General features: G+C 38.7%; 1 protein-coding gene across 1 annotated transcript; it reads right to left on the minus strand.

The window, feature by feature from the left end:
- Positions 1-628: 628 nt before the first annotated feature.
- LOC136287007 (carbonic anhydrase 3-like) lies at positions 629-16077 on the minus strand. The gene is made up of 7 exons (XM_066179290.1): positions 15848-16077; positions 14773-14970; positions 7784-7902; positions 6855-6947; positions 5970-6035; positions 4945-5100; positions 629-1872 (listed from the first exon to the last, which is right to left on the minus strand). Exons 1-7 carry the CDS (start codon positions 15891-15893, stop codon positions 1753-1755), a joined length of 798 nt encoding a protein of 265 aa, XP_066035387.1. The 5' UTR covers positions 15894-16077; the 3' UTR covers positions 629-1752.
- Positions 16078-24967: the final 8890 nt, after the last annotated feature.

The raw sequence follows: 24967 nt of genomic DNA on the forward strand, positions 1-24967 counted from the left end.
CCCAGACAGCTCCTTTGCAAAGAATGACTAGGAAACCACCATATCATTAAAAACCCCTCAGATTACATATTCCAAATTTGCAATACCATAAATTGCAAGGCAAAAAAAAAAGGCCTACTTTAGAATATGCAACTCAGTTTAATAAAGCACCTTATAAAACAACTTTACCTTGTAACTCACAACAAACTAAGCATTTTGAAAAGTCAATTTTTGCTTCAGTTTTCCTTTTTGTAATGAAGGAACATAACACCTCTCCCATCAACAGCTCAGCAATGTCCTCCTACCACAGAACATGGCAACCAAGAATCCAGAGCAGCACCTGCTTTGTATTTCCTGAGTTCAAGGGTAAATTACCTTTCAATTTAGTGAGTCTGGATACAGACTGAACTTTTCCACTCTCCAATCAACTTGTGAAGTTGATTCATGTGATGTTGCAAGAAAGCCATTGTCAGAATAGAGATGATCTCACTAAAAGAAGAGATGTGGATGTCTCAAGGATGTAGCTATTTAGGTGTCATGTGAAATCAGTACTCTTGTAGTTCAAACAAACATCTGAAAAAGATACTAGGCATCATCAGTTTCTACTAAGATATAATACAGAGGACACTGACAGGTCTTGCTTTAAAATTCTGTTACTTCTACATGTTTCTAAATAGTAAAAAACTATAGAACAAAAAATCCTAAGTAAATGTATTTATTATTGTTGGAATTTTTTTAATGCAGAAAAGTATTATTTCAATTAGAGGTTTACAATCCTGTTTCATTGTTCTTTGTGTCAAAACAAGAGACAAGAACACATTGGTCAATTGTATTTTGATTAAGAGTCCAACTGCGGTTTCAGATGTTTATGCACAAGTTTCATTGGCAGTAGGATTGATTACATTTGTACATGAAATGAGAATTTGTCTCAAAAAAATTAAAAAGACTAAGGACTCTTCTTATTTTAACACCCTTTTTACACAGAAAAGCCATTTGCATACATGAATAAAATATATAAGAAGGATACAAAGACCAACTTCACAAAATTTATGTCAACTTGACTGCTACAATATTAAAATGGAAATTAGTCTTTTAATAAAGGGAACCAGTTGTGACACAAAAAGAAATAGCTCTTCCCCCTTCCCATAGTTTTAACTACATATAATTCGGTGAATACAATTTTCAGAACAGACTTTTGTTTCACCTGTCTATTGTTTTAAGAAAGTAAAAGTTTAGGTCTTTATCAATGATTATAACACAATTTCCTATCCTTTCATATTTTACGTACCAAAGACCAAAAGAGTTTATAATTTCCAAGAATGCCTTGTGGATTAACTGGTGTAGGTCAGAGCTGGATATGGATAATGCTGAAAACATCTACTGAAAAATATGTCTTTAATGGTGAAAACAATTATTTCTCTTAACTGAAACCTCTTTAGCATGCAATCAGAAAGCATCAAGGGACATGTCCACAGTAGGAAACTGTCTTGTAATTATTAGTAGCATCTTCTTTCTTCCTTTGAACTATTAACAAAAGCTAATGTCAAAGCAGTTATGAAGAACCACATTCTCTACTTCCATTTTAATACGTTTAGTTGGATTTGCCTAAATAAATGTTGTCCACTGAAAGTGAAATTCTCATTCCCCAATTCAAGTTTCAGCCTCCAGACCTACAGGTGGAGTTCTGTGTAAATGCAGCAAAGGACACAAAACAAAACCAGCTCTCATTTCTAGAGGTTGCCTCTCTCAGGGCCACCCAGCGGGAGCCACGTCCTAGAGGAAGGACGCGCTCACCATCCTGAAGTATCGCGGCTGAGTCGGGCGCCAGTTGTCAACCAAGGGGTGATCAGGTTCGTTCTCGGCGTTCTTGGAGAGGCTGCGGAGCTTCGCCATCTGCAGAACAGCAAAAATTCAACTGTCCTGATGGAAATCCTTTGGGATCAAATCCACAGCCCAACAATTAAACTAAGGAGGCTGGTCCAGCTGTGGAAAAAACCTCCTTCAAAGTTGTGATGTCCTTCACCCCACCACCACAAGAACTATACTCTGTTCTTTTCCTAGCAGTGATATTCTTAGGAATATTCAAAACAGGAAAATGGGCCTTATTTGAACAGGATTGTGAAAAAAAGTGTCATTTAGGTACTGTCTACAGAACTGCGTACAGCCACAGAAACTGTGGGAAGTACTCAGAAAATGTGAATACAGCAGCATGTGCTGTAATAAACCTTTCCTACTCTAACCCTGTCTTAGGGCTTGACTGTTAAGAATCCTTTAGAATTACCAAGGTTTAAAGCTGAATTATAAATTAATTGTTCATTTCCACAGTGGGTCTGCAACAGAGGATATATTTTGCTGCAGTGACACAAGAAGTTCATTATTAATAACAGGAATTGGAATTTAGATCTGGATAAAGACTTGGTCAAGGTTTCAAATTGTGTGTAAACATGGTCTGTAGTTTGACTCTCCTTGGCCATACCAAGGTATGTTTCCTTTTTTGAGGGATGCCATATGAAGGGTTCTTCATACACATCAAAACTGTTTAACACTCTTTTCCTACTGCCTTCTGCTTTTTAAAGGACACAACACATATACAGATACCCTATATTCACTTTTTGTCACTACCACACACTACACTAGACCCAAAGCACATCAGCTGTGATTCAGACACTTGAACCTGTCCCTGTTTGAATGACTTACTGTGAAAAGCACACAGACATTTCCCATGTAAACTTGAAAACATAGCCCCATGCAGGGCACACACCATCTTTGTTTGCCAGGAGCTTCAATATGCTGATGTATCTACTCTTCAGTACAGAAGAGGCCAATTTAAGGCAAATACAAGCAGAACATCTGTCTAAGTTGTAAAACCTGGGCTCACTGAGATTAAACTCATTCCAGTTTATGGACTGAGCTAGCTTGGGCATCTCAACATTACTCCTCACTGAACAGCTCAGAAAAGCCACCCAGCCATCTCAGTCTGTCTGAAAAATGATGAGGTCATACTTATAACCAGCATAATATGTATCCGATGGATTAATATTCTGAAATTAAATTTCAGATTTCAGATGAAGAATGATTTGTACAGGAAGAGATGAAAATTGTTCATCAGTTTTGTTAATACTGATAAATTACTATTGGAGAAGAGTTCTGGGGTTGATTATTTGTAGGAAGATCTGCTCTACTCAGTAAAAAACTAACATGTATTCAGGCTATGATTACATAAAGATGAAAAAATTAGTCTGCAATTAGACAGAGTTATTCCACAGTTAAATTCCTGTTCTTTCATTAAAAGTAATCTGAGCAGCTAGGCCACCCACACTTTATCTCACTGGGATTTCTGGTGAATTGATTTTCCTGCAGAGCACTGATTTGCAGTGACTGCACTTCCCCTTGTGGCTAACACACAGTTACCATCTGGCTGCAAAAGCATCCAAGAAATCCACCACAAATGCACACACACTTAAAATAATCACTATTAATGAGGCTGCCATGGTACTACACTGTCTAGGATTAGAAATAATTGGCAACACAATCCTCTTATGAAGACATTATTTAGAGGGCAGGCACTCTGGAGTGAGGGAAGTATTTCTATTGTATTTCTAGACAATAACTCACACATGCTGCCAATTCTGCCTGAAAAGCAGCTACCTCAGGGTAAGAGCCAATGTCTCGTCTTTAGGTAGTAATTTAATCTTTAACTTAAATGCTCCATTTTTTCCACAGGAGGGATAGTTAAAGAACAGTCTGTATGTTTCCCAAAACTCACTAATTTTAGAACAGCTAAGAAAAAAAACCATGACCCAAACACAACTGTAGTCAAAAAAAATGTTTTCATAAAGCTCGATCAATAATGTGATTAGTTATTTCTTTAAGAGTGCATTTTAAATCAGAGATACTCAATAATGACTACATTTTTTCTAATATAATCTGTAGCTGATCTTCTGTAATACAAACATCTAAGATGAGATTCATTTTGTGGAAGCCAGTCAGACCATTTTTGTATTTTTCACACAAGTACCCACTTTAAAATAGCCTCTGTATTTTAATTTTTGTATGGACAAGGAAATAGGAGGCAGAGCAATTCAATAAGCTCTGAAAATTAAGCTGCAAGTTTTATGAACACATTATCATATTTATTGCCAGCTAAGGTTCTCATCATACCTGAGTTGTATTACTTAAAAGACAAAGACCACTGAAATACAAAATACTAGAAAATAAAAAAAAAATCCTTTTTGTGATAACATGCACATCAATGAATACACTAAACATATTATCCTGAAAACCTAAAATGAAAAGTTATGTGTCTAAATATAATATCTACCTAATACGTCAGTCCCTTGATTAATATTCATGTGCTTTGTATCCTGGAGCCTTGAAATTTGAGGTATTGTATCATTATAATCTGCTGATTAGAGGAGTAACCTCAGATGGAAAAACTGACTGGTGTGGTAAGAGTAGAATCATAGGCTGAAATGTGCTGAAAGAGGGCATTCAAATTCCTGTAAATTCATTGGGGAGAAATTAGGAGGGGAAATGAACAAGAAATACTTCTTTACAGTAAGTGACCAAAGAAATTTTTGACATTAACAATAAATTATAATTAGCTGATGTTTCTCCAGTTTGTGAAAATTTAAGCTGATATGCCTTCCAGAAACAAGTAACTCAATACTTCCAACTTGCACTCCCATCTGGCAATACAGGGCAGACAGAATCACCAATCCCATTACATTTGTATTCTGATAAAGGATGTTTTTGAAATAAAACTCTTACCATCTATGCTGTGGTATACTTTTATTAAAAAGCTTTCTGATGTCTGAGGGCTTGAACTACCATGGTGTTAGATGTGGAATAGTTCTTCACTCTCCTTTTAATCCTGTAATTTCTCACAAATTCAATGACTGTTTTCCTTGTCAAAAGAATAAATTCAGGTAATGGCATGTAAATAAAATGAAGGGGGAAGTTTACCTGGTCTGAACTGACTATGATGGGCTCTCTAAGAATAATCCAGGTAACGCACTCTTCGCAAGGTGGAGTAGTGACAGATCCATGGTATGTCCAGTAGTCATGAGATTTAGGGAAAAGAATTGAAGGATCGAAGTTTGGAAAAGGAGCATTTTTCCCCTTTAAAATTAAAACAAAAACACAACAAAACTGAACAGAAAACTCTTCAACAAATCTAGCCAAGATTAGTTTGCAGCTCTGTTATTTTAAGAAACAGGGAGTGACTCAGATACTTCCAATGTATGAACTGAGGAAAGCAAGCACAGATACTACATGAGATATAATGTTGCAGTCAGATAGGTGGACTGAATGACCCTCACAGATGGGCCCAGAGAAGCATGATGAAACTGGAAACTCCATATTTCTTGTACCTGAGCTAACTCATGTGAAGGAGCATCCAGCACCAATGTGTTTCACTCATTTCTATGCAGAAATACTCTTTCTTCTGGCCTCCCTTCTTATGGAAATTCTTTTTTATCTACTGAATATTGCATTAGGTCACCATATAAAAAAGTGAGACAGGCACTACTTTTATAATATTTGTGCTAATTAGAAGCAAGACAGCCTCTGAAATGTGAGATTTATCACATAATGTTATCCAAGACACAAATGTCTAGTCAGTGGCATTTCCAGAGATCCATTAGGCAGCCTATATATTAAGACTAAATGGACCAATTTCTAAATATGCCTCTTATGTGGCACTGCCCACTGAGGCAATAAGGTTCCATGCCTAGTTTTTAGGTGAGTAAAGACTGGGGAAATTACTCATTTTCGCAAACTCATAAGCCTCACTAAAGTCAATGAAGGCTCATACATAAATGGAAGAAAGGATTTTTCATGTTAAGGAAAAGCTACCCATGGTTTTATTCCCAAATATATTCTGGAAATGTTGCAGAGCAGAATTTGAAAACTAGAAAGTCAGACACAATGATTTTTTTTTCCTGAGACTTTGAGCCATCTTCCTATAATGAAAAGCCCAACATCATTACCTTTGTTTTGATAGCATTTATTTCTTCAAGAATTCTCTTCATCTCTGGTTTGGGAGTTTCCCCTACCTGTAAAGAAGAAAGCGTGAGCTAAGTCAGGAGTTCTGTTTCACCAGGTTTCTTCCTTCTCCTATTTTTCTATAAGAGCATTGAAACATATATCAACTGTAAAATTATAATGCATTAGCCCAACTTATCACCCCTACCAGCTTGGTAAGCTATGTCCTCCATCTGTTACCTCTGCCTGTATCCCAACAGATATTATGATACAAAGGGGGAAATTATATCAGTACAGAAACTTTTGCATAACAGGTAATTTCACAACACAGGTTTCATGATCAGATATATTGTTTACAATTGCTGATCTCAAAAAAGACATCCAGCTTTCTATCTCTAGTGCTGTCTCTATTTAATATGAATTACACAAGAGAGAACAACAGCTAATATTTCAGGCTAAAGCTGCATACCCCTAAAAGGATTTTTTAAAAAAAAGGATGAGTAATACATATTGCCTGTGAGACAGTTTTGTTTGAGAGAAAGTTCATGAAAAACCTAGAAGAGATACATGTCCTTTAAATCTGTCCCCAGTTAGCAAAAAAGACAGCTGACTGCTGTTGGTCAGAGGGCCACTTCTGACACATGCCCCCATTCCATGAACCACATAGTGACACAATAGCTGCAGGGACAAGTGTGTGTAGTTTTGGATACCACTTGAGATAATATGACTCATGCTCTGTAACTTGAAAAGGATACATTACTGAAAGTCAACCCCATCGATGTGGTAGGATCCCTAGAAAATATACCCAGAGAGTTTTGCTTTTTTTTAACCCTCTAAGAATAGAAACTCCATAGTATCAATGTAAAGAAAGGTTGCATGCTTCTACTTACTTGCAAAAATATGGCCAAAACAGCTATCCCATCAGTTCTTCTCTTAGCATCAAGGTAATTACTGTATTTGGGATTCCAGTGTAACAAATGTAGCTTGAAACAAAGAAAAACATGCAAAACCCCCCCATTATTCAACAGCAAGCCATCAGAGGCTGAATTTACAGATCTTCACATAACTTTGTGAGTTTGAGGCAACAAGGAATGATAATGAGGCCTTCCAAAAAAGAGGAAAAACAAGGGACAGCAAAGTCATATATTAGTTATATCTGTCATACATTAATAATTATACTATTTGCTTTAAAATAAACTATAAATATCTGAATGAGAAATTGAAAAAAAATAACTGGAATCTCATCTTAAAGCTGAAGAAAAGTTGCTTAAGTAAGCAGGTAGAACATGTAGCTGAGACATCATTGACTGATACGTGATTCATTCCATTTGGCATTCAAATTACAGCAACTCTATCAAAGAATCCATAGGAATGTCATTCATGTATATTATTAGTCTACATTTCTCATTTTCTTTACAATCCTAAAGTTTTAAAGAACCAAGGTAATTCATTCTTCCCACCCCTTTCTATCACTTCTATTTCATACTTCTACTATAATTCTGTATTTTCAGAATACTGTTTTAGTAAGTCCGCATTGCTTCTGAGTAATTCAGTCTTGCTGTGCTGTTTCACACCACACTTGTTTGAGAATATGGAAACTTTTGTTTCACACAATATTTTTCTTTTCTCATGCTGTGAGAATGATTTCAGTCTGATTCATGTTTATAAGAATCAATGGGAATAAGAATAAAAAGGCACAGATAAATAAATAGGAAGAACACCCTGAAAAGCAGAGAAATGACAAATTTTGTCCCACCAGAACAATAGCAACAGATTTTGTTTCAAACACTGTTTAAAAGCAAGAAGTGGTGAGTCTTACCTCTCCTGCATACCTCACTCCATTCACAACATGCTCCGAGCCATGGTCATCAGACGAGCCCCAGTGGAAGTGCAGCTGCCGCAGCCTGAAGACTCCTGGAAGTGGCCCACCTCTCAGCACTGCAATTGAAAATCTGCAACAGCATCAGACCCAAGGATCTCCCGATTCTTTTACGTTTACACATTTAAATTTACATATCTACAATAAAATTTAAGTATCTACAGTATTTACACATGTATTTACATATTTCCTGTACAGATGCCCTGTGTTCTGAAAATCTCCACTGATTTTAGCCGCACGTCAGGCAACCACCAGCTATATGCACTTACAGGCAGAGAAAAACTTTTGTGCCTCGGCTTCCATTACAGTCACTAGGGATCACTGATTGAATTCAGCTGCATAAATGTGAACCTAGTACTTTCTGGAACAGTCCAGAGACATTGGGCAGGACTGAGAGATGTGTCCAGAATCTGTGGAAGAACTGTACATTCTAAACCAATATCTGGAGGCAAGGGGAAATAGATTAAGTTATCAAACATGTCACAGGATGCCTGTGTTTGGGTAACTGAATTGACCCCTAATCAGAACAGTCAAGCCTCTAGAGTAATTCTGCTTGCCCTAAAGTAGACACTCAACAGACAGACCTGAATTGCTCTCTGGACTCCTGGAACTCCAACTCCGTTGCCTCAAAAGGCAGTTTAGATATTACCCACCAACTTTTAAAATCCCACAAGAAGACACCTAAATTTAGATGTCTTCATCTCCCCCCGAATTGAATCTAGGATTTGCTGATGTGAAAGTACACAAACATAACCATGATTAAGATCAACAACTGAAGTGTTAGATGATAAAAAAATTCCCACAAAACACTACAAAATTATAAATATATTACTGCAGGCTATGATTTATTTGTTTATAAAGTTGTGAAATTACTGATACTGCTTCTGCACTAATGGCTGCTCCCTCCAGTTATGGGAGAAAGAAAACAGCAAATAAACCAGAAAAGCAATCACTTAGAATGCAAGCTATTTTCCTAAAGAAAAGTTCAGCTTGTGATGATGAATGGTATCTACTATGCTAAATAATGTCACCATTTTTAAATAATATTGTAAACGAGGGTGTTCAATTAGAAAGGATCAATAAAATAGAAAAAAACATCTTTACATTCACCAAATACTAAAAAAATTGCTCAATTCTCATTCACTTTTTTTGAGAATAGAAGTTATAGCATTCCTATAAAACATTCAGCAGCTCTTAATAGCAGGTCTTTATATGCCAGAGAAAAACATCCTTCAATCTGAAAATGATGAAATCCATTATCATCTCAAGAAAATGCAGCATTAAGAGTTGAGCAAAGTGTTATTCTCAACCAATTCCTTTTACTTCTTCCCACAGACATTCAGGACTATGGTGAACACAATCAGGGTAAGAGTAGTAGCTGACAAGGCCATCAATTCTCCATTAAAATAGATCTGTAAGGCCAAATAATCCTCTTTAAGGTAAAAATATGTCATTATTTCTACTAATGGGCTATCAGCAAGACATTTTGACTGGGCATGAGGTGAAGCTCTGCATTATCTCATGCCAAAACATTCCAGCTTAACTCATCTATAAATAGACAGTAACTTTTACCTAGCACACTTTAGGCAGAAAGAATGATGCAAACAACATCTCCTGAAGGACAAAAAGGTATTTCTTTTTTTTTAAATACAAGTGTGTAGTATTGAACATGTAAATACATAAACCGACAATGTAAGCAAATGAAATTTTCCTGCATTTTTGAAAATGGAAAAAGTAAACAAAACCATTACAAGAATTAAGTTCTCTAATTCTTAAAACATTAAAAACCCCAAACTATGTCTACATAGCTCAAAATCAGTAAGATTTTTTTTTAAGCATGTGTTTTGGAAATCAAATTCTAAACATATCTTTATCCTCTTGGGCTTTTGTTTTCAATACCACAAAAATTAAAATGCACACTCACATAACAGAAAAAGAATATAAAATAAAAGTTTATAAATAAAGAAGATATGGTATCTTGACATTATTTTTTCAGCAATGTTAGTGTATATTATTTACATGTAACAGGGAATTTTTCTGACAATTATTACACAGGAATTCTTCACCTTAAATATCTGCGAGTCACAGCAGAATTACCAAAATGTAACTGCCTTAAACTCGCTGTCATTAAAGTAACATGGCCCAGGTACAGGAATGTACAAAGCAGCTCAGGAAGACGGGAGAAAAGCATTCACTCCTTTTTTGGTGCCTTATTGTTGCAAACTCTCATCCCATTGCTCAGTGACTGACTCTAAACGGGTTTGCACATCACCCCCAATGACCCATCAGTGCCTGATACCAGTCATAAAAATGTCACGTCCATCTTTCCCAAATTCTGTGCCCCCCACATATCTACACTGAAGAATGATCTATTACGGAACAATCCTACACGGACACACACATGGACATCTGGTCTGGAAAGAAGTTCACCTTTTATTTGATCTGTCATCAGCTGAGCAGCATGAGACTAAACGAGCTAATAAAAGAATGGGCTTTTTTCACTTTCAAAGTAATCACTAGGGCAAGTGTTGCACAGAAGGATGTAACTAAGGCAAGAAAACCCAGTCTCTCACTCTGTGACACGGCAAAATGAAGCTGTCACGCAGCTGAGTGGAGATGGCTGCTGCAGTCACTTTACTTTAGCTAGCTGCGTGCCCTTGACAACAGAAAAGTGTCAAGAAGCTTTTCAAATATGTACATCTACTTGCTGAGCAGCTTCTGTAGGGGCCTGGTTGTTAATCTGTGCTAGGGTCAATTGTCATTTGCCCTCACTAAAGTAAAACTGGCAAAGTTATCCTGCACAAATGCCTTTCCTGTTTGCTGTAAAGGCATACCATGAAAGCCAGGTGGAAAAACCAACAGAGAACAAAACAGACTCATGAGATGAGTTGTGTTTATAAACATGAGAAGAAATGACTGTTCTAGGAAGATTTATGATTTTGCATCCTGCCAAATCCATAAAATGAACTGATAAACCACAATGAAATTAAATTAGATATGTACTCCTTTATGACAATTGAAAAGATACATTACCTTTGTTATGCTGCTTCATAATAGAATCTAACAGTGCAGTACAGAAACCACAGCTGTTTCACATCAGTGTCACGTTTTAAGTCATGAAAAAGCTCTGCTCAGAAGAGAATTTCTGTACTGAAACTGGCTAACTGCAGGGATAAAATGTGTTTCCTCAAAGCTTTTGGAAATCAAGTTTCTGTTCTCATTGAAATGTTCTTTAAGCAAGCACTGAATAGATATGCAGCAGGATTACTTTTGTATCTATTTGAACTTTGTACTCTTTTAGGGACAGACTGGGAAAGAGAAGTGTCAGACAGTCTGTCAACCTACCACCACCCTCACCTACACTGCAACACATCTTTGCCAGTTTTGTGCCCCTGGATCAGAGCCTGCTCATCAGTGAGCTCCCAAATTATCCTCTTTTATGATCTGTGTAGGGCTGAATAGGCGGCTGCCCCACCTCCAGGGGCAGAAAACTGACTGTCCTCTGTGTAGCTGTCGCCTCAGCAGGCCCTTGACTAGAATTAAAACTCAAGCACTTCTAACAATAGAAATTCGAAGTTAACAGAAGCTCAAATCCTAAATTCCCTGTACCCAAGTACAGGAGTTCGTAACAACTTTATGCAGACACCACAAATGACAGATGTGTTGTTACACTGAAGAAGAATTTAACTTTTTTGCCTTACGCAGTACAGCTATTGAGTGGTACCACAACTATAAAAGTACTGGGATTTAGTGGAGCTCTTCTTGTAAGAGCTACTGGTTTTCTCCAGTGTAAAATCAGCAGGTAAAATGTTAAGTGATGTTTTGCAGGAATCAAGCAAAATTGGAATGTCTTTGGACAGACATGCCCCTGTCTGAATTAAAGTTACTGGGATTTGTCCTCACTCTATAATAACCGCTGAATAAATGAATGTTTCATTTACCAGAAGCTGATAATCCAAATTTCATTTGCAAAAATAAATGAGATTTCCCACAAAGGGGTATTTGAGGAAATGCTGCCACAAGCCCTAGTCATGCTAAAAGAGCTGATTAGCAACAAGTTCTGACTTCTTACAGTAACTGTCACTAATTTTTTTTTTTTTTTTTTTTTTTTTTGTATCATCCACTTTCTAAGCCACACACTTCTTCAATAGGAACAATTCTGGAAACAGCATCAGGGTAACCCTGTAAGAATGTGTGCCTGCACTGAGGTACTCCAAGCCCTTAAATGCCACCCATCTGAAAGCCAGTAAAAGTAGGAATCTGTTTGGTTAATGAACATCCATAGGAAGTACCAACAAAAACAACAAACAAAGAGGGAAGATGAAGGAAGGCATCCATGTGATGTAGCCTCAGTGTATCTCTCCCCAGCTCCTCTGTATCCAGGCTTTTGTATCTTTACTGTTTCTCAAACAAACACTTTGGTGTAACCATCTAAGCAAGGTATTACAACAAAAGCCAAAGGGTCATTAACTGTAAGGAAGTTACATATCTCAAAGAGCATCATGACAATAGTCCCAGCAGTTAGAAGCTCTCAGAAAACTCTGATATGAATATTTTTTGAATTTTAGAAATAAATGGATTCTGACAGGGAAAATAAGACTTCAGCCCTAATTCAAACCAACACTGGGTCACTTCTGAATCTAAAAGAGTATCTGAATTGCCAATCAGGCAAAAAAAAACATAGCAGTGGTAGGTTGCCAAAGTACCCAAGTTCTGGTGTGTTTTACTGGCCCCAGCTACCTCCTAGAAGGTTTGACTTAATTCCCAGTTCTTTCCTTAATTTTCAGACTTCAGCCCCCACCTGCAATCATTTTACAGTGCATGAGGTCCAGCTACATGGGTAAGGTAAGACAGGAAACTGAGTCCACAAGAATCCATTAACTTGTTTGGACAGCCAGCAGAGGCATGATACTGCTCCTACAGCAACTCTAGCTGTCAGCAAAGTCAGCAAAGCTTTCAATTTTGTAGAAGATTCCCAAAGTCAATTAGACTTTATAAATAACTGGAAATAAATTCTCAAATTACTTCCACAAGGCTAACCCCAAACATAAAAGTAATAAAGCCTTTTTCAACGTAATACTTGAATTATATTGAATGGCACTCTAATTGTTTGAATTTAAGAGACAGTCCCCAGTTGTGAATACTCCAAGTGTTCTTGGCAGGATATACCATTGTTGTAAAACTTGGAGACATCCAAAGTAATTAATTTTATCACTCATCTTGGCAATTTATTCAGCAATCTATTTTATCCAAACTAAAGAAAATGTAGACAGAAGTACAGATATGGGTATGACCACTATAACTGAAAAAGTCAGAAAAATAAATGAAGCCATTAGTTTTCTGGTTAACTCAGAAATAATTCAAATAAACAGAGTGACAGACACATACACAGACATAGAGAGAAAGAACGTCTTTGTTCCAAAGGAATAAAAGCGTCATTCCTATATAGTTGCTATTGCATATGTATGCTTTGTGCAGCTGGTGGTTCTTTCACATAAAAAATAAGCCACTGTACATATTCTAAAAAACTGAAAATGTGTTCAAGTCAGTATGAGTATGCACAGTGGAATTTGTCCTGCAATTAGCATTATATTAGAGAAAGAACACCACCCACAGACTCTGCAGGCAATGGTATAACAAAGGAGACATAACAACAAACACTGAATGTTTCTTGACTTCAAAGAGTTGAGATAGACACCTACTTTTTTTGCAGAGTTGCTTTTTATTTCTGAGATCAAAACACAACAGTTACTGAGAAGTTCATCTGAAAAAAATTTCAGAACATTCTGAAACTTTCTGCTCTTTGTGGTGAGTGTTTCATCCATGCTGTAGATTGCTGTGCCTGGATACCCACTCCCATTCAAAATCTGAGTTATTTTATTACGCTTTTATTTTTATGCAGAAGATGCTACCATTGGTATATCTGATGCTGTTCTAACAGATACAACATATGGTAAAAAATGGTAATAGTCATGGAGATCCCATATGCCAAAGCTACATTACTTGTGTATCATTTTATCTGACATCAATATTTTTCTTCAAATAACATTGAAAATTCCCACTTTGCTAGAAAAGTTACAAAATTCTTGACTTCATAGTAATTTGTGAGTTTTGGTAGTATATTAACTAGTCCAGCCTACATACATTTTGATCCTCAGTTTCATGAAACCCAAGTAATTAGTTAAAAATCCATTAAATTAAATCAAATCCATGTCCATATATACTTAACATGAAACAATCTATTAGTAAAATTTCTCCTAGTAATTACAGCTGCCAGTCTTAATTATATAGAAAGTGAGAGTTTTAATGCAGGTAAGAAATAAGTCTGTACACTGTATGCTCTCACAGCTGCAAGTGGATAAAAGATTTTGGACTTTAAACCTGTCACAATTAAATTTATCAGCCCTATAATCTTCGTTAAGGCAAAACCTCATGAATGCCAAAAAGAGTTTTAACTGATTAAATACCATGACATTGTGGCAACATCTGGCTTGTTACTTCAGTTATCACAAATTACATGGAAAGAGTTTTTAAACACTGTAACTGAAGATGTTCTGCTGGGCATCTCAAATAGGTTAAATGGAATACAGTTCTCACAGACGGAAGCCTGGGCCTCCCACATCCTGGAAAGCAACACAACTGCAATGACTTTTTGCAGCCCCAGAAATTTATGTTGCACCTTAATTCACCCTGTACCAAGTTTCTTTGCAGTTGTGTCCATTCCCTAGGATTTTACTGATGACCTTTAAAAGGAGACCCAGGCCTTTCCCAGCAGTAGTACAGAGTAGCCAGTCAGAGAAACCTGTACATCACGCACAGGCAGTACACAGAATGCTTCTGACAGCCTGTACATTCAGAGCAGGCTCTTCCATGCAGACTGAGAAAGCCACTGATATATAATGATAGTTAGAGATGAAAACAAAACCGACCTGATCTATCGAATGAATCATCAAATACAACTCTGCAGGTTTTCCCATTATTGAGGATGGTCTTAGCTGCACCTGGATCATAACTGGCAAACCATGGTAGTAGAGAACTGTCATAATGCACGTCTTGGTTATTGATTTCAATCGGTGACTGATGGCGTCCTTTCGCAAAAGGGTAATTTTTGTGCCACTGATCTGGTCCTACAAAAAAGTACAGAGAAGTAGCATGAAAATCTTTTCCAGAGAGATATGAATTATACTTGTTACAATTAACACAAGCTTGGCTTTGCATAAATACAGAACATCATTTAAGTGTATTAATAAGTAATTGACTGGTTGTTCTTCACGCCCTATCAAGAGTTTCAGTGTATAAAAAGCAACCAGATGATTTCTAGCTAGAGTACTGGATACTTCAAGTCCCAAACTCTTATAGCAGCCTCAAGACTGACTTGTAGGAGACTGATAATATGCCAAGGAAGAAAACCAGAGATGTATATACTCCAAGTCCAGTAGTGGCTAGAAACATGATGGGATATACCCAGATGATTCAAATGTGGCACAATGTAGCCATATGCAAGGAGAAAAGGCCACCGATCCCTGGACATGCCAAGAATTTGAAATGTGGATTTGATTATCACCATGGTTTTACCAAGAAGTCCACGTGGAAAAAGCCTGACCAATGCTGAACTGTTCTTCCTGCAGCAGAGGAGAGCAGGAACAAGAGACCACCAACACCCCAACCTCTCCAGGCAGGCGGGGCCTGCAGCCCAGCACTTCTCTTCCTGCACTGGCGCTAGCCCAAAGCCGGATTTTATCGGTACGTCAAATTTTAATTTACATTAACAGTAGGAAAACTGACTTTATTTAATTCAAACACCCCCTGCCATTGACCTCTCCTTCCACCAGCTTCGCCTCTTCAGCGCCTGCGAGCGACAGCCAAGCGGCCTCAGCCCCGCCACCTGCAGAGCCCCGGGCCCGCCCGGAGCCCGTATTCCCCGCCATGCTCCCCGGGGAAGTGCGGCCCCGTTCCGCCCGGGTTTATGCCGGGAGGAGCGGGCCGGGCGCGGCCCTCGCTCACCGTTGTCGCTGTCGTAGCCCCAGGGGTAGTAGTTGGGGTTGATCATGGTGCGGTGCCGGCGCCGCGCCCCAGCCTCTGCCGGCGGCTCAGGCAGGACGGTGGCCTCGTCTCACGGCGGCTTTTTATAGACTCCCGCCAAACGCGTGCCCGTCCCCGCCGCCCGAGGGCCGGGAGGGCCCCGGGAGCCGGGGGCGGGGAGAGCCGCGCCGCCCGCCCGCCTCCCGCTGTCCCCCGGGAATACGGGGGAAGGCGCCGGGTGCCCAGCGAGGGCAAAGGGCTTGCCACCGCCTGCCTCGGCGCCGAGGAGATGGGAGTATAGAACAGCACGAACGTCCAGCACTAGGCACAAGCAATGTAGGAATAGTTTTCAAATTCAAGTGAGATATGTACGCATCCATGCGCGGACACGCCGCCAGATCACGCAGGAAGCTTTAATGAAATGTGCAGGTCGCAGGCAGGCTGGCGGGGCTCTTTCTGGCTGTTTGTAGGAAGCCTCTTCTGGCGTAAGGCCTGTCCGGTTCGGAGAGGCTGCGTGCCTCCCCGGGACGCCGCGCTGCAGCCGCGTTTCCCTCCTGGGTGTGCGGCATAGCCCTGATCCCGGGGCCAGCAGAGGGTGAGAGGATGGATGAGTCCAACAGCTTTTGGCTATCACAGGTTCACACCCTTCCCTAGAAAATTCCCGTGTATTCGCCTGCGCTCCAACGCGCTGCTCCCTGCTGTGCGGTCTCCCGTTGCCTTCATAAACAGCCTCCCTGCAAAAATTCAGTGGCATTCATTGCTCCAGCCTTTAAAAAGGTGCTGCTTCCTCTACTGTAAGGTTTCTTGGTAAATGGAAATCGTTAAACTAGCTGAAGATCCAGTTCCTGCCAGCTCCAGATAAAATCGTTATTATCAAATTAAGCAGAGGATTTGTTTGTTTGTTTGTTTTGCTTCAGCTCTAATTCTCCTTTCATTTAACAGAGTGTTATCCACCAGATTGCACTTAAAATTGTAAGCATGCTTGCTAGCAGGCATGTGTTCCTTATGTGATACACAGAAATCAAATGACTTCTAAAAATATTTGTTATTTTGACACATTGGGAATTGCCAGATGAGGTAAAGAAGACAGAGGTTAGCACCAATGGTGTAAAATGGATGAGGGGCTGACTAAGTAGAAGACAAAACACTGGACAAAAAGGTGAATTACTGTGATTTAAATGTTAGAAGACATTATGTATAAGAAGGAGTGAGCTTGTTTTACTTGCTAGTAATGAAGTGAGGGATAAAAGTACAAGTTGTTTGGAGAAAAATGCAAATTGCACAGGACAGAAACGTGGAGTCATCGTGCAGAAAAAATCAGTATCCCTGAATGTTGTGTAAACTACAGTGGGTGAAATTTAGTAGCTGAAAGTGCTACATGATGGTTTTGAATCATAGCCCTGGCTGATAGATTTTTTTTCTGATATGAAGAGGAAGTGAAAGAGAAGGAAGAAGAATGGAGCTGTTGGTGCTAACATGTCAATAGGCATTACCAGGCAGGAACTGCTCACAGAAAAACCTAGGAACGAACCAAGGACATGTCACTGGAGCTGAAGAGACCCTGGTATGACCTCTGAGACAGGTCTGTTGGCCTCATGAAGCTGAATTACGATGAATTGCAACAGGTGCAAGGGAGACAAGGCCATTAAAGAGCCTCTTTCATAAGATGAGACTATAAAAGCTTGGTGTGCTTTGCATAGCAAACAAATGGTAAGAGGGTAAATGACAGCTGTCTTTCTATGCACTTCATCAGAGAGGTAAACACCAACAAATTGTAAGAGTTACTGAAGCTAAAGAGAAGTGTTAGCTAATGAACAATTACATATAAGTTTGTCATAAATAATTTGAGGCAAGATAACAAATCAAAGTTTGGAACCACCCAAGGTATTCCAGTGACTTTGAAATATTAAAAAGTGGAGACATGAACAAGATACACAGGAGCTTTGTATTTATGTCTGAAGGAGCACATACTATTTCCCATCTCTTCCTCAGTTTTCACTTCCATTTCTGAGCATCTTCTCACTGCCGTGACCTAGAGACAAATCTCCAGATTGAGAGCAGGTGACTTAAAAGTACTGTGTCTTTTAAACTGACCTTAATGGACAGATTTAAGGTTGTACTCTATGGCCTGGCTAGGAAGACTCAGAAATTTTTAGATACTGGAATTTCTGTCCTGAGCTCTCAGGCACAGCAATTTTTCAGAGTCAGTGCTTGTTCTGAACTCCTTGACATTTAGATAACCTAAAAATGACTGTGGAAAGAAAGAAAAAGCAGTCTAAGAAAACATTTTAACATTAGACACTTTAATTCAGACCTTTAAATCAAATAAATATGTTATTTCTGAGGAAAAAGAAATGACTTTTGTATATCTGCCTTCACTGAGCTCTTTTTCTCTAGGACTTTGAGGGTCATCAGGAGAACCAAGTGAGACAGGAGGCTTTCTGGCTTCTACTTTGATCCTCTTCCTTCCTCAAAACAGTGTTCTTACCCCTTCCCTCTGAATTTCACTCCTTTACCCAAGCTTGAGTATCCTGTGCCCATCAACACCTCACTGCAGATTAAATACTCACTCAGTTCTCAGAAAAGATCTCTGTAGAATCCCTTTAAAACACTCTTCTTCTCTGCCAGTAAAAAGAAAACCTTTAAAAGTCTTTGCTGGGCTCTTCATTATTGAACATGGCCTGTACAAGGGAAGTGTTTTAAGAAAATTCACAGGTGGCATAGAAGACAATGGTCAAGAATGAATTTGGTCTCAAGCAGAGGTGGTCTGAAAAGAGAAGGGAAGCAGCTAGGTAGTTCTGAACACTGGGAACACTGGGACTAGTTCATGGTTACAAGGCAGAATAATGAGGGAGATAGAAATAGAATTCCAGGATTCTTGATAATTCACCCCATGCACAAAAATCCCTAGAACCTTGACTTCTAACAAGTTTGTTGTTCTTATGTCTTGATGAAATACAGAAAGTTATTTCAAGGCAGACCACAGGTCACAATTTGGTGGGTCCCCTCTCTGGGTTGTAACTAATAAATCTGCTGCTGCTTTAGATAATGTTAGAGTCAGATGTATCAACAAAATGTAAGACAGGCTTGGTCCCTAATTTTAAAGTGTTTTAAAGGATAATCATTGAGTTGAGAAATGAAAAGCATTCAGGAAGTGAGATTAAAATTCACCAGACAACATCTGTCCATGAAAAAATAAACACATAAATTCAATACATAGATTCCTGTGAAGTTTCTAGTTAGTTAGCCTTTATGGTGTTGCTGCAAGCATTACCTAGATAGTATTTTTCCTGAAATGTGAGTCTCCATTTAAGTGTGAATCAATCTGCTCATATGTGCTCTGACACTGAGTAAGAATGATGTCATCACTTCATAAAAGCAAAGTCTGCATGTCTGCTATGAAAATCCTACAATTTGGTCACTCCTGTTCACTTAGGTATAGTTTATATTAATTTGCATTGAATTTTAAATGTAAGTAAGAAATGGAAAGGACTAGTCCAGTGTTAAACAGGTGATTAAGTTTACCAGGATAATTTTCTAAAGTTTATAAAAACCATTTATTCTCAATCTTCAGTAGTAAGTGATGTGATAAAATTCTTAGTCTTAATATCCAAACACGCATAAGGAAGGTCTCAAAGAGAAACTCACAATCCTTATAAACTTCAACAGCAGTCCCACTTTCCAGTCTAAAAATGTCCCAGCTCTTGCTCTTCCTCTGACCACGTTCACTGTAGCATGTCTTTATCAGAAGACATTTATGGTTCAAATGCCTTTAAATATTCCATGAAATGGTTTTGATGTAAGATGAACCTCAGCACTTCAAGATTATGGTCCGAATTCTGCACCTTACCCACCTTTCTGAAAGGGCTGAAATATATCAGAACTTAAATAGTTCTGCAGTATAGCTAGTGAGAGGCAAAGTCCTAGGACAGAAAATGCAGCTTGAATCCCCTTCCCTTACATGTCATGGAGAAGTGCTCACAAAAGCTTCTCTTGTGTCAGCAAACTAAAACTCTGAGCAACATGGTGGGCGGGTAGATCTGCAATTGTGAGGATCCATCAGCCAAAGCCTTGATACTACTGATGGTGCTGGGGACAAAGATACGAAAATTACTTCCAGAAATAGATGAAGAGGTTGTGTTTGCTCATGTTTCATAACTCACTTCCAGAGAGTGGAGGAGGTTGCTATTTCTAGCAATCCTGACATAGCGATTCCTCCCAAATGACTTTATTTAGGCTTTGCTCAAGGGACCAGGAATTAGTGCAAGATCCTTGACTGATTAGCAGACTATCACCTCTCTATATTGTTTCCATCCTTCATGATTATTCACTCCTCCTTTCGGATGCATAAGACAAAAGATCATTAACACAAGAGCATATAGTCTCATTTGACTGAGTACAAGGATAATTCCTGTTCAAAGAGGCAAAGGCACATAGTTGGCCAGGAGACTTAGGCTGGGCAGTTATATTTACTTCTCAGACATATGCTTGGACTTTACACTTTAGATAGATATTTTTCCACATAATGCTAATCACCTTTAAAACTAGGGATTTGTCAGTGGGGATGGAGAAATGTTTGAAGGTTATTCTGAATTTAGATACAAGGCATAGACAAATATGCTTTAATAAAGGGCTGTTCATTCAAATTAGATTGACACTTTCCTTAATCTAAGAATGACTGTATTTCTCTGTTGTGTAATTGTGTCATCATTCCTGGATTTAGACGTGTAATTCCAAAACTCATCAGATCAGAATGTATATATTTTGCTTTGATTATAAATATAAATTTATTCTTTCAGGTTATCTCTGTATCTCCCAGAAATCTCAGCAACTATGATGCTTTCATCTCTATCTACAAAAATTCCACATACTATCATTTTGCTGAGAAAATGAGAAAAAAAGAGACAAAGCTCTGACACAAGCCAACCACACAGAGGGTCAAGTTATAGAGTCAGTGAAAAGGCTTTTAATGTGTAACCATAGAAGTTAATGAATACCAGCCACCTTGCACAACAAAAGAGTAAAGTTTAAGAAAGTTCTGTGGCACTTTTGTAGTTTATGAGGTCTTAAAAGAATCAGCTCCTGCAGCATTAGGTTATTACAGGATGCTCATCCAAAGAATCTTGTTCCTTCCATGTTTTTTATTTTTGGTTGTTGTTGTTGTTATTGTTTTTATTTAGAACTAAGTGAAGAAAGAAATACAGTGATTGAGAAAGTCCACTATTAAAACAGAAAAAAATTGCTTTTTCCATTACCAGTCATATCAATAGCAATTGCAAGATCAGACCTATTTTTCATCACGTGCTGCCACTTATATAGCATACCCCAACTCCAGTTTTAGCTTATTCATAAAAACACTGATACAAACTCTGTCATTAATTCAAGTATTCTCTCCCAGATAGTATTTTTTATTTTTTTTCTTTGCCTGTTCCTCCTTATCCTACATTGTTTGTAGAAGGGAGAACAAGGCGATGGAAAAGCACTGATCTCAGGGCTGAGCCTTTGCCAAAAGGCTTTGCTTACTAAGGCCATGCTTGCTTCTCTAGAGTTATTTTATTAAAACAAACTTTTAATATAGTGTTTACAAAATGGAGCACAGACTAGAAGGAGCAGAGAAGAGATCTGTGGGAAAATTCTGCAACCTATCTGTGGTTCCCAAATTGCAAGTAAAGAGGGTACAGCAGGTATTTCGCACTATCTTCAGAGGTTGCATCCAGACCTCTTAAATGTTAAGTTTTGTGATGAATATACATAACAGCTTAAGTAGAGAAAATTTGAAAGTCCCCTAAATATTTTGTGGATCACCAGGAGAGAGCAAAAAAGTCATACTTAAGGTATCACCAGGAGAAAGGAATGAAGTCCCACTGGACAAGAATGGTTATCAGCTGCTTCTAAAGGAAGCAGGCAAAGTTATCTATAGTTTTATTTGAAGAAAGGAAAATGCAGAAATAGTTCAGTTGTTTGACCTTTTTTGAATATAAACACACAACTTGAAAATCAGCTCATCACAGCCAGAAGAGCGATTGGCTTAAAAAAATACTAAGCAGATATTTGTCATTTCATTAGTATGAGTCAACACAGTGGAATATTGCTGTTAGCAATGACATGATCTTTTAGGAAAGTGAATGAAACACTGCTTTTCAAAAGGATGTACTCAGAAAGTGACATTTTAGTCTTGCATCTATCTGTGAAAATCAACCAATTGGAATAAAATCCCAGTGTTGTTAGTTCTTACTGAACTGGTGGTCAGTTGCAGTGCTACAGTAGGCATGCTATTCAGCCTAAAAAATATGCATAAGCAATAGAATAAAGATATGAGGGAAATGTGGTGACAAATGGGAGGCATTTTAGTATGATATATATATATATATAAAAGCTTGCCTAAAACTAACCTAGAAAGATCCAACCTCAGAACTACAGCATATTTCAAAAAAGTGTTGGGGTCAGCATCACATAAGCCAGTTGGGTGAATGTTATGACATCATGTTGATGACATTTCTCTTTGCTTGGAAGTAATGTGATAACAGTGGAATGGGCAGCACCATAGCACTCCAGTAGCCTAAATAACTCTACAGTTTTCTGCAGATCAAATAAACAGCCAGCTGGTCACACCAGTTAATATTGTTCTGCCCAGCTATAAACTGAATGTCTTCCCTATTCATCTTCTCAATTAGGCATACTTACTGATAAATCACTGAGTGATTTATTGGCCAAGTGATGAGGCAGAAGAAGGAAATAAAGGGAAGAAGAGGGATATGAAGCCCTTCTTGTGTAAGAGTGGGAACTAAGCGTGGTAAATGTGTTACTGAGACTGGTATAAATCCTTGGGGCAGGCAGAAAAGAGAGGAGGGGGCAAGTGGTAAGGAAAAACAGTGAAGAAAGAAAGTGAAAAAAATATTTGTGGTACAAGATTTATTTGCATGACAGAAGATAGGCTGGGTGCTAGGAATCCATAAAACAAAGAGGAGAAAATGAAGGCAGATTACAATGTCTGTGAGTGGAGAAGTTACAAGACTAGATGGCAAGGTCAATAAATATGTCCTGTACAAGTACTGATGCAATGGTAAAATGCTCCAGCATACACAGAGTCCCCATCCTTGAAATCTGTACACCTATGATCAAAAAGAGACAAGTCAAACAGATAATGACAATTTAGATTAACTTTATTCAGATATGATGAACAAGATTTGGTCCACCAGAGTATCCATTCTTTTTCTGGAAGGAAGTTGAATAAGTATTGCAAGTGCAATGGCGGGCCAGCAAGATGGTGTGCCGGAGCACCACAGGCAAGGAGAAGCAGGGCTGTCTAGATTTGTTCAGTCAGTAGAGCAGGCTAAGATATACCTGCATTAACTGTGTTTCAGCGCAGTGCCAGACTGCAGAGCAATTGCACCGAATTACAGAAGTGTTTTGGAATTACTGTTTTGTGCCTTGTGCAAATATTAATACAATCTACCTTCTGTTTTAATAACAAATGTGTGGAAAATAAAAAAAGCAAAAAAAGAAGAAAGCACCATATTGTTTTGCAGCAGGTTGCACATAGCGTGCCTGGCACTGTGCAAAAGAGATTCACACAGTGTTTTTCATTGGGCATGCCATAGTTGGTGTGGCATGTTACAGCCAAGAAGATAGTTTGTCATATGCCTTTCACTTCACTGAAATTTGTGCCAGGCAATGGAAAACATGGTAGGCATGAATGGAAACCTATCAACAGCGTGATCTTTGTCTGCCAAAATAAGAAAAACAGCATACTGGGTTGAATTACTTTGTTATTATGTCACAATCCCCATTTTCCCCCCACAGTTTCTAGTATCAAGGAACTGATACTTACAGACTAGAAGTAGATAGCTCTATAAAATATCTTTCTGCCAGGATTTAGTGTGGTTTTCTTGCTACTCATCTACAAAATCAAAGAGCTGCTATGTCACACTCTGCTCCACCATTTACATTATTCAAGAGTCCACATTGACAAAAATCTGTACTGAAACAAGGAAAAAAAGAGCATAGTTAGTTAGTTAGTATTGGTATTTCTGCCACGTTTGTAGGTAAAAGTTTTTATACATGGATAAGCTAGAAATAAAAGCCCAAGTAAACCTATCTAGGTGAATGTTAAAAATGTGTTGGCACTCTTGGCTGGAATGTGGGTAAAACACTTGGCCTATTTCAGCATGTGTTCCCATCTACCCACTTTGTAATGCAGTGCAGCTACAACACATAATTGTGAGCTCATTTGGATACTTTCTGAATGCCACCCAGGCATTTCTGTCAACTGCATTGTTTTGCCTGCTACCTTTCAATTCCTTTCAAAGCTCTGGAAAATACTTGCTTCTGCAAGCACACACACACACACACACGTGCGCACACACACGCACATTACCCATGTTTAATTGTGAAGCCAAGAGGTTTACTGCAGTGACTGCAGCAGTTTAGGTGGAACACCTGCAGTGTGCCCAAGAGGCGCATTACTAGATGGGTGAGGAACCATCTTAGGGATAACAGCTTTGTGCCATTGGTGAGAGCTGAGATGGCGGTACAGGATAGTCCAGAAGCATGCATTTCTGTAGAAAGATTGCATCTGCAAAAGTCTGTCTGGTTATGAGATGGGTCAACCAGACAGCTGCCTAGCACAGGGAACTTCTAAAGAACTCCAGGAAGTTTTGCAACTCTGTCCGCCTGCTAGGACAAAAAAATCCAACAGATCCACATAGGCTATGTCAGTTCAGTTTGCAGCCTGCAGTGACCACCTCCCACACAAAGAGAAGCAGTCTGTTCTGGACCAGACGTGGGTAAGCAAGAAGGCATCACCAGGAGAAAGGTGGAAATCCTTCATCCATGAGCCAAACTCTGGATCAGACCCTGCTGCTAGAGACAACCCTGGGATAAGTCAAGCAGTAAGCCAGCCATCAAGACAGGCTGGCATATTCTCTGTAGATCTTACCAAGTACATACAAAAGAAGCACAAGGAGGAAGCACATCCACAGCAAGACCTGATGCTTGGTGTATAACACTGATTCACAGATTATTTTAGAAACGTAAGAGGGATTTGAAAACAAGAGGGATTTCTGGGCTGTGGCCAGTATAATCATGTATGTGGAGATGGGT

This window comes from Chamaea fasciata, unplaced genomic scaffold (genome assembly GCF_029207755.1).
Source record: "Chamaea fasciata isolate MVZ Bird 193981 ecotype frontalis unplaced genomic scaffold, bChaFas1.0.hap1 SCAF_1, whole genome shotgun sequence".
Lineage (NCBI taxonomy): Eukaryota > Metazoa > Chordata > Aves > Passeriformes > Sylviidae > Chamaea > Chamaea fasciata.

Excerpts from the sequence above, each read along its gene's own strand:
- LOC136287007 (XM_066179290.1), bottom strand. The coding sequence starts at position 15,893 with ATGATCAACCCCAACTACTACCCCTGGGGCTACGACAGCGACAACG. Across the intron at positions 5,101-5,969 it reads TAAATGCTATCAAAACAAAG|GGGAAAAATGCTCCTTTTCC; the intron begins GTAATGATGTTG and ends TTAATTTTAAAG. Across the intron at positions 1,873-4,944 it reads TCATAGTCAGTTCAGACCAG|ATGGCGAAGCTCCGCAGCCT; the intron begins GTAAACTTCCCC and ends GCTGTTCTGCAG.